Here is a 10811-nt window from a genome sequence, read left to right as displayed (position 1 = left end):
ATGTCTAGCCCCATGTCAGATTTCAAAATTGAATATAAAAAAATCTGTTTGCTCTTTTGGGAAATAGATTTCAGTGCAGAATTCTGCTGGAGCAGCACTATTAACTGATTCATTTTGAAAAAAAATGTTTTTCCCATGACAGTATCCCTTTAAACCTGCCAAATTGCTATGTTAGCCTATGGGGAACTCCTAGAACCCATAGCCAGTATTTGGCTAAGTTTTTAGAAGTCAAAGTTTTTTTTAAAAAAATCCTTCGAATCGTTCGAATCGAACGTTTTGTACTTCGATCGAAAACAGCCGTTTTGGATCGAAAAAATACTTTTACTATCGAAGTATCAAATTCGATGGTCGAATTTCAACGTTTTTTAACTTCGAAATTCGACCCTTAGTAAATGTGCCCCTGTGTGTAGAGAAAATAATCAGAGATACTTGGGGGCATTTACTCCCCCCCTGGGCAGGTGAGTGCAAGAACTGTACATTTGCACTACCTCCCAGGGGAATGTGAAATGGAGCAGAGAAACATGTGGCAATCGTGGGAAAGAGGAAAGCAGTATGAAAAGTGCAGCCATTTGTTGCACTTTGCACACAGCCTTCCCATCAGTAAATGAACCCTTCTGTCTTCAGAATAAAAAGGGTTTACTTTTCATTCTAGGTATGCTAGCCATAAGGGTGAAGACACACAGAGCTACTAGTAGCAGCTACTTGTCATGGCTACAAAACAGTAGTGATAAATGGCTTTACTAAGACACCACATGTGTTTTAGCAGAGGCAATACCCAGTATTGTCTATGGCAGGGTATTTTATAGCCACAACAATTATCTGCTACTTGTAGCTCTGTGTGTCTTTCTCAATTTGCAATTATATGCCCAGTTTGGCATTAGGGCCTGGTCACACAAAGGGGCTGATTCACTAAGGGTCGAATATCGAGGGTGAATTAACCCTCGATATTCGACTAGGAATTGAAATCCTTCGACTTCGAATATCGAATTCGAAGGATTTAGCGCAAATACTGCGATCGTACGATCGAAGGATTATTCCTTCGATCGAACGATTAAATCCTTCGAATCGAACGATTCGAAGAATTTTAATCCAACGATCAAAGGAATATCCTTCGATCAAAAAAAACTTAGGAAAGCCTATGCGGACCTTCACCATAGGCTAACATTGACTTCGGTAGCTTTTAGCTGCCAAACTAGGGGGTCGAAGTTTTTTTTAAAGAGACAGTACTTCGACTATCGAATGGTCGAATAGTCGAACGATTTTTACTTCGAATCGTTCGATTCGAAATCGTAGTCGAAGGTCGAAGTAGCCCATTCGATGGTCGGAGTAGCCCAAAAAATACTTCGAATCTTTCACTCGAATTTAGTGAATCGGCCCCAAAGTGTTGGGTTGCTTTTTGCTTGTGTTTTTAGACAGGCAGAGAGAAGCAGAGCCACTTTTTTTCTGCAGTTGTGGACATATTTGAATTGATTTGTTATTAATATATTTACCTGACATAAACTATCACAACACTATTAAAGATTTTTTTAAACAGGGGGTAAGTATCTATAAGACGTTATCTCTTAGAGACCCAGCTCAACAAATTAAATTTTCTTCTAGAAAATTTCTACATCCAGTGTTTCTAAAAAAAATGTAATGGCTTAGTTTATAGAAATTTCAATAAACACCCTTAAGCATGGGTATGCCATGGTACTCTTGGTTGGGGGGGGGTCTGGTTTCAGTTGTGTTAGTTGCTTCAATTTTCTCCCCACTAGTCCCACCCAGTATATTTTCATGATTTTATTTTTACCTGTGTTTAATTGCTTAATTAATTAATTATGTAAACCAATTCTGAGAATTTTGTTGGATTTGCAGTTCTAGATATAAAGCCCATTTCAAATTCTTATTGCAGTACAAAGTCTCGCAGATGGCAGTTTGTGGCATTTGTAAAACAAAGCAGTAATAGCTTTGTTCTATTTGCGTAAGCTTCAGAAAAACCATGCTTGTTGTTAAGTACTATGGCCAGAAGTTTTTATAGATAGTAAACTTTTGGCACAGACAAACCCGTCTTTCATAATTGGTGCTGCTCACTCTAATAGTGAATGCTGCCATTGACTTCTACCCTACAAGCTGCAAATTTGCCTGACAAATGATGCCTAAATCATCTTGGGGAGCCACAAATAGGGCTATATTTACCATATAGTCACTCAAGGGCCCATGTCTAGCTGCATTTGGGTATATTACCTATATGGTAAATAAATTTACCTAGGGCAGCACTTAAATTCAGCCTTGGCCACAAATGAAATATGAAACTGTTGTATCTTAAAGTATGACTTTCAAATAAATTTTGCTTTGCGGCTATTCTTAGTTTTTCACTAATGTAATTTGCCTTTGAAAATATTGACAATCCTCCAGTGGGAGGTTAACACCACTGCACAAAAATAGCTTGTTGCTGTACGTGACTGCTCATAGCCAGCCAGGTAAAAGAATGTGCTCTGTTTTTCCTTTAAACCAAGCACCCTTTATGAACTAATTAGGTGCATACCAACATTTACGTTCCTATAATCAGGGGAGTTCCTGCAATGCCTTAAATCCAAAAGATTCCAAGATGCTGACCATAGCAAAAACATCCTTTTAAATAGCATGTTGCAAAACTTTAAGAGCAGAAATTCTGGTCTAACACTGATACAAATAGCAAAAGATATAACCAGTAAAAAAGATGTGATAGCAGTGAGAGCAATGGGAGGTGACATGGGAGCATACATTCTGCCTCAGGAGTCTGGATAGCCATATACAATGCAGAAGCTAAACCAAACAGACCGTTAATAGGAACAGAGTTCAATATATATATATATATATATATTAATGCACACATTCCAGTGTAAATCACTGGCCAAATTGATTAGCCAGAACAGAGAGAGATATCAATGACAACAATGATCTGTCAGAACAGCCCCCAACTTGGCTGCATAATTAGAGTGTGGACACTTTTATTCTGCAATTCGTTGCTTTGATAAAGAGATGCATATATACATTTGTGTTTGTAGCTGTTTCTCTCAACATAAAAACACATGCAAGGTGGCTTTAAATAAACTTGGTGTGTTTTTCATCCTTTTGGCTTCATGCTAATTTGTTGTAAAATGCATGTATCAATAAACAGATTTAATTGCACGGCACATGTTATACGGGTTACACATCTCTGTAAATGTTAAACAGTGCTGTTTGAGAAACAGACACATGAATCACATTGCAATTTTGTAAAGAGACATTGGGTATTTTGGCTACAAACTCACATGTTTTCCCCCCAAACGAGATGTGTTTGTGGTTCAGGGAACAAGCTCAGGTTTGCTGATAAGAAGAGAGATACAAGGAGGAAATGTTATCACTGCTAAATACCTGCCCTATCCTGCAATAGAGAGAAAGGGTCATTTATCAGAAAAAAAAAGAATCTGTTCTCTGACTAAACTATAAAATTCACTAGAAGGTTGAGACGTACAGTCAAATCTCAATATCTCACATATGCCTTTATTCAAAGTAAATTCTGGGCAGTTATGCAGAATACAGGTGAGATTCTGTATGTTGCACTAGGCTGTTCAACTCACGTTAATATAATCAAGATAGAAAAGAATTGTCTCCCTTAACACACAAATTATTTTTATGCTTTTTTTCATTATTTAGATTTTTGTTCAAGAGATAACTATGGTTTGAATGAGGGACTGAAATATAAATGGAAGTAGACCTAAACAAAAAAAGAAGTAACAAAAATTAACATAAACATTAATATTGTAGCCCCAGAAAAAAGTTTTTTGAACTTATTTCTAAGCTGAAAGGGGACAAACAACCAGAAAACAATTTAAAATAAAGACTAGTTAAAAAGTTGCTGGGAACAGGGCATGCTATAACATACTAAAAGTTGACTTAAAGAGGAACTACACCTTTAATTAATGTATGTATTAATAGGTAGGCAGACCAGCTACATTTTACTTTGTTTTTAATAAAGAAAAAATATTTTATATTGCATACCCACTTATATCTATTTTTCATGTTTTTTTATTTGCTAACATATAGTAAATGGATCTTGCACACTAAGGGGCAGATTTATCAAATGTCGAGGTGAATTTTCGAATTCGAATTTTTGTGTACTTCGACTAAAAATAGTCCAAATTCGATTCAAATTTGAAAAAATTCAAAAATTCGAATATCGAAATGTATCATGTACTGTCTCTTAAAAAATTCAACTTCGACCATTCACCATCTAAAACCTGCCGAATTGCTGTTTTAGCCTATGGGGGACCTCCTAGAACCTATTTGGAGTCAATTGGTGGACTTTGAAAAATCAAAGTTTTTTTGGGGAAAACTTCGATTCGAATTTCATCGAATGCGCTAATGCTTTGATTCGTATGATTCTAATTTGGCCGAATATGAACCTATTCGATCAAAAACTGACCTATTCTACCAAAAAAAACTTTGGCTTAATTTCGGTTGCTCTTTTTGAATTTGAATTTTTTTCAATTCGAAATTCGACCCTTGATAAATCTGCCCTTAAAATAGCTCAATACAAAGGTGCTACTGTAACAACTATTCTTTTATCAAAGTATTGCACAAAATAGGCATTACATTACATACAAACGATCTACATACCAGCATCAATTTCCTCAAAAGTCATATACATACCATCCAGCATAAATAGTATACAAGTCAGAAAGCGGATACTTCAGGCAAGAGAATCACCCCAAAAGCCTTTGTCAAGGGGAGTTTTAGTGTATATTGCTCGCCATTAATATACCAACATAGCACTATATTCCATTGTTCTTGTGCATTTGTTTCTCCAATGCCGTGATGTCCATTGTGCTTACATCATTTCTGCGGACATCGCACTCTTTCCCATGAAGATTCAGTTATTATTTGTGCATACGCCTGACTTAAACCTCTGTTTAATATGGTTGCATAACAACAATACTTACTAGGCAATGCACTTATGGTGTTATATAGCTACCAGCAATACATACTATACAGTAGAATATCTATTTTATGTCTTTCAGGGGACTAAACAAAAATTTTATAAAATCTGTGGAAAATGTAAAATTGAGGTTTTACTGTATGCAAACCCTTATCCTCATTACATTTAGTCATCAAATATCATATATATCCATGTAAACTAGTGCAGATCTATGTGAACTAAAGCAGTACAAACAAGAACACTTGTACATCAAAGTGAAAACTCAGAAAGTGCAAAAAGTGCCAATACATACAAATAAATAATCAAAGTGTATTAATAGGCAAAAGTAATGTCTATACAGGAATGGGATCCATTATCTGGAAGCCCGTTATCCAGAAAGCTCCGAATTATGGAAAGGCCATCTCCCATAGACTCAGTTTTATCCAAATTCTTAAAAAATATTACATTTTTCTCTTTAATAATAAAACAGTAGCTTGTACTTGATCCGCACGAAGATATCATTAATCCTTAATGGAAGCAAAACCAGCCTTTTGAGTTAATCTAATGTTTACATGATATTCTAATAGATTTAAGGTATGAAGACCCAAATTACAGACAGATCCGTTATCCGGAAAACCACAGGTCCCAAGCATTCTGGATAACAGGTCCTATACCTGTTATCCAATTTTTTTAAAAACGATTTCCCATTTCTCTGTAGTAATAAAATAGTACCTTGTACTTGATCCAAATTAAGATATAATTAATCCTTATTGGAAGAAAAAACAGCCAATAGGGCTTAATTAATGTTTACATCATTTTCTAGAGACTTAAGGTATGAAGAGCCAAATTATGGAAAGGTCCATTATCCGGAAAACCCCAGGTCCTGAACATTCTGGATAACAGGCCCCATACCTGTATTAAAAAATGTAAAAAGTTCATAATCATAAAAGCCTTATGTTGAAAGTGATTGTGTTCTCCAAGACAGGCAATTAACATATATCTATCATTATGAAGTTATATTTCACCACTTCAGGAATCACTTCATAGTTCACTTATCTAGTATAGGTAAATCTAAAAAAACAAACAAAAAAACTGTTTTTATACCATGACCTGGATGAATGAAAATCTTCATAGTCATATCCATAGTTCACTTGTGCATATACCCAAGACCTGTTAAGGAGGAGAAAAAGTATTTAGCAAAAAAAGCATAAAAACACTAGAAAAAACTATTACCCATACAATACAACAAGCCTAAGTCATCATTTCAGATGCATATATTATAGAAGTAGTTAGAAGATTAGTGAAAGTTCCCTATCCTCATTCAGAGTTTTTCACTTATAAATCCATTTCAGTAATCTCCATTTCAGCATTAGCTCTCTATTGCCACCTCTTGTTGGTACAATGGTTTAAAGTAGTCAACTGATTCATCTGAAAGTTTCTATGGACAGGTAATCAACCTCAATATAGCTTTACAACACTCTAGGCAACACCACCTAAGGGAGGCCTAAGGGAGGCCTGGTGCTCTCTGATGTCAGGCTTTATTGCTTGGCTAGTTAATTTACAAGCAGTCATGTTTCTCTAAATGCACAGATAATCCTAATGCAATGCTTGAAGCTGCAGCTACTGACTCTCTTGAAGCCAAATATGTCATTAGAATTACATTTAGTGATGTATTGACACATTGTAATCACAGTGCAGTTATCAGCCACCAGGTGTCACTAGATAACTTTCTAAAATTAAATAAAACAATGGTGAGTAGGGGGCAGATTTCTCAAAGTTCGAGAGACATTCCTGAATATTCTTAACAGGTCTCACCAATGAGAAATGTACCATCTTTCAAGTGTTTTTGCATTTTATATCAAAAGTATAAGTTACAGTGGCCATACATGGGCAGATTTAAGCAGCCGATTTGGGCCCTTCAGACCAATGCTGGGCCAAGTCGGTCGGGCGCCCTAGGCAACCCAGACAACCATGCTGCTCCCCCTCTTGTGCATGCAACGAGGAAGCGCAGATGAGCACATGTAATTAGGAAGAGTGCATGCGCTGAAGAGGGCACACACTGAAATTTCTCCTGCAGTTGGGGGGGCACAAAGGTCCGACGACTCCGACCTATGGGAAGGTGTCAGGAGAGGTGTCTACCTTTACGCCCTCTGCACGTACCTCTTCTGCCTACCTCTAGTTCCGGCCCTGCTTCAGACCAATTCGGCAAATTATCTTCCGTGTATGAGGCCCACCAACAGGCTCACCTGACTGATATCTGGCTTTGGTAGGCATATTGGGGGAAAGATCTGCTTTGGTTTGGCAACCAAGTTGTTAGGCACCCTACAGTGGTTGTAATTGCTTACCCAGACTGTAATTGCTTACCCAGTGCTGTGCTACCATACTCTTCCAGTGCAATAGCATACCTGTGCCAGCCTGGATGAGTTTTTACTCTGTACAGAAATTCTTTGCCAATTTGTGTACTGCATGTGCAAAAGGACATAGGATACCGGGTCAGCTGAAAAGTATGGAGGGGTGGCACTCTAAAGTAATGGAATCACGGGGAAGTGCCTAACAACTTGGCACACCCCAGTGATTCTAACTGTCCTGGCACTCCCCCCCCCCCGATACTACCTTTCCTTATCCCTTAAAGACACTTTTTTTCCTTAATCACTAGCTTATTTAAAGGGTGACTCCATAAAAACGTAACTTGAGCTTTTTGAAGCGTAAACATAATTTCAAGCAACTTTGCAATATACATCAATTAAAAAATATGCAGACTTTTCATGGTTTTTAATGGTTTCTGACAGTTCCCTAAGCCTAGACCCCTGCTGAGCTGGCTGACTACTGTCACTTTGTATCAACAGCCAGCTGTCCTTCAGACCCCACAATTCCCTGCAATGGAATGGAACATCATAGTGCAATGCATTGTGGGTTATGTAGTTCCTGTATGCTGTCTGTAAGCTGTGAAGAAGTTGTTACAATTTGTAACATCAGTGTTTAGAACCTCCTTCCCTGACAGGATTTTAAATGATGCAGAAAGAGAAGAACTGTTACACAGCTGGATTGCAGTATAGAAAAGGGCATTTATTTATACTTTTTGAAGAAACAGGTCACTGTGATGGATATATTAGGGGTTTCTGTGTTATGTGCTACTCTTTATCAAATTTTGGTTTGGAAGCAAGAGTTCCCCTTTAAGAAAAATATATCAACAGATTAATTTAGATTGAGTAGAACTGTGGAAAAAACTTGGACACTTTAAATTGCTACAGTTTTTCTTTCAGGTTTTTGACATTTTATTTTTTTTCAGTACTGCACAAATCCCAGTCTCTTCCACCAGTGGTTTCCAGATTTACCTGATCTCTGCCACATGCAAACTGTTACCTTTCAGTATGATGTAGAAAATGAATTTCTGACACAATTTGCAACAGATGTTCATTTTTTATTATCTCTAGTTTTAAAGAGGCAAATCATCTTTAAGTCAACGTTTAGTATGTTATAAAACGGCTAATTCTAAACAAATATTATATTTTTTAAATTATTTGCCTTCTTCTGACTCTTTCGAGCTTTCAAATGGGGGTCATTATTAACCGCATCTAAAAAAACAAATGCTCTTTAAGGCTACACTTTTATTGTTGCTATTTTTTATTACTTTCCATTTAGACCTTCTCCTATTCATATTCCAGTCTCTTATCCAAATTAATACACGGTTGCTAGGGTAATTTGGACCCTAGCAACAGATGGCTGAAATGGCAGATAGGAAGGCTACTGAATAAAAACCTAAATAACTCAAAAACCACAAATAAAAACCAATTGCAAATTATCTCAGTATATCACTCTCAACATCATTCTAAAAATTAATATAAAGGTGAACAACCCCTTTAAGTTAGCTTTTTATTTAGTAGCTCTCCAGTTGAGAATTTCAGTAGCTACCTGTTACTAGGGTCCAAATTATCTTAGCAACCAGGGACTGATTTGAATAAGAGACTTGAATATGAATTGAAGGGGGCCCGAATAATAAGATGAGTAAAAAAAAGTAGCAAGAACAATAAAATTGTAATCTTACAGAGCATTTGTTTTTCAGATGTCAGGGTCAGTGACCCCCCCTCCCCCATGGGGGAATGAGTCAGCAGAAAAAGGTCAAATAATTTAAAACTTAAAGGGGAGAGAAAGTCATATCCCATTTATGGGTGCCGGCAGAGGATCGCTCCGTGGTGCTCACTGGTATAATCCAGGCTGGTGCAGTTTTCTGCTGATAGGAGCACTGGCCCGGGGGTAAATACAATATCTTGGGGTGCCTAACTTTTGGCACACCCAAGTGGGATATGACTTTTCTCATACTTCCCAACTGTCCCGTTTTCATCGAGACAGTCCCTCTTTTGACAGCTCAACCCGCAGACCCGTGTTTTTGTACATTGAAGTGGGCGATATTGTGCTGATCTGATCATAATGGATCCAATACGGGAGGTCGGATCGCGGGACCACATACACACCTACATTTTTTTTTTTTTTTATAACTTGTTTTTTATTGTAAATGACAAGGTACAGTCACAATGGATTTTTATACATGGTTCCATAAAGCGGAGAGTATAGTAATTGTGATTTCGAATACGTAGCATTTCAATAACATTTTAATAACCATACATTTTTTTAACACGCATAGATTATTTAACCTGCCCAATCGAGATCTGGCCGACTTTTGGGGAAGCCCATCGGTCTGTCTGCCCGTGTACATGGGGGCCTTTAGACTCACAGCTTAAAGGGCAATTCACCGTCAATAGCAAAACTGTAATAACTGGAAAAAAACATAGTTATGTTCAAATTTACATAACCTGCTAAATTTTGTAAAATGAACACGGTAATTAGGGGGTGTGACACAAAAATGGGCGTGGTCAGAAAAAAATGTCCGCAAATTTTTTGTCCCTCTTTTTATTTCCAAAATGCTGGGAGTTATGCTGAAACTGTTTGTTAAAGCTGGCCATTCCTTAACATACTGAAAGTTTAAAGAGGAACCGCAACCCTTGAAGTTTTAAAAGGAGTAAAATATTACCACTGCAACTTGATCAAAAAACCCATACGCTCAAAAGTACGCGCTCTACTGGGATCGCAACTCCTATACATAATGCACTGACAATAACATCATTTGTTAGTGGTGATGGATTTCTCTCCTCATTGTCATGCCGGTGACGCAGTTTACTTGCCATGTGACGGCTTAAAAGCAGTTACCATGGAGAACACTCAAGAGACGCAGTGGGTGGAGTGATACCGGCAAGTCGTGGGCGTTAGTCAATCCCACCATTCTTTTCTATAGCTGGAAATAGTCCCGGTTCTCTGTTCTACGTCTTGCGCCGTTGTGTCCCTCCACCTCGCTATGGAGTGCCCGCACCTGACCACCAGTGTTTGTATTGCCCCGGACTCCGCCGTTTTCCCCAACGGCTGTCCTTCCTCGTGGTGCTGCAGCGGTGAGTCTGGCTCCTCCTCCCAGAACTTTGCCCGGTAGGGGGAGGTGCAGCACCGCCTGGTTGCGGTTCCCAGGAAAGTCCCTGGCTCTTGGCGCGGCCTAGTGAGGGTTTGTTATTGTGCAGAGAGCAGGGATAGCCGGGTAACTCGCCGCTGATGATGGGATTTATTGTTAGTGTATGCACCGTTTGTAAATATACCTTTTATCATAGCCCTTTCAACTTCTAATAAAATGGATCTGGTTTTCGTGTATAATCTATTTTGTTTATCACTGTCCTGTTATACATTTCATAGGCAGGATATGGATCTGTGTTACCACATTGCAGTTTAGGGTGATGGTGTTTATACCCAATAATTGTACTTTATGTCTATTTGTTGACATAACCAACCAGTGTTTGGCTCATTTTATATCTTCTTCAAGGCATGTGTGACGGATTTGTATAAAATATACACT

At 37.9% G+C, this 10811-nt stretch overlaps 1 protein-coding gene across 1 annotated transcript in view; it reads left to right on the top strand.

Annotated features, from left to right (window-relative positions):
- Positions 1-10252: 10252 nt before the first annotated feature.
- The window catches only part of usp3.L (ubiquitin specific peptidase 3 L homeolog), a 28288-nt gene continuing 27729 nt past the window's right edge, over positions 10253-10811 (top strand). Inside the window, 1 exon segment of the mRNA NM_001097080.1 lies at positions 10253-10359. Within this exon segment, the coding sequence (NP_001090549.1) occupies positions 10269-10359 (91 nt within the window). The 5' untranslated portion in view covers positions 10253-10268.

This window comes from Xenopus laevis, chromosome 3L, assembly GCF_017654675.1.
Source record: "Xenopus laevis strain J_2021 chromosome 3L, Xenopus_laevis_v10.1, whole genome shotgun sequence".
NCBI classification, from domain to species: Eukaryota; Metazoa; Chordata; class Amphibia; order Anura; family Pipidae; genus Xenopus; species Xenopus laevis.
The sequence above is the reverse complement of the archived record's forward strand: the minus strand, read 5'-3'. Positions and strand labels throughout refer to the sequence as shown.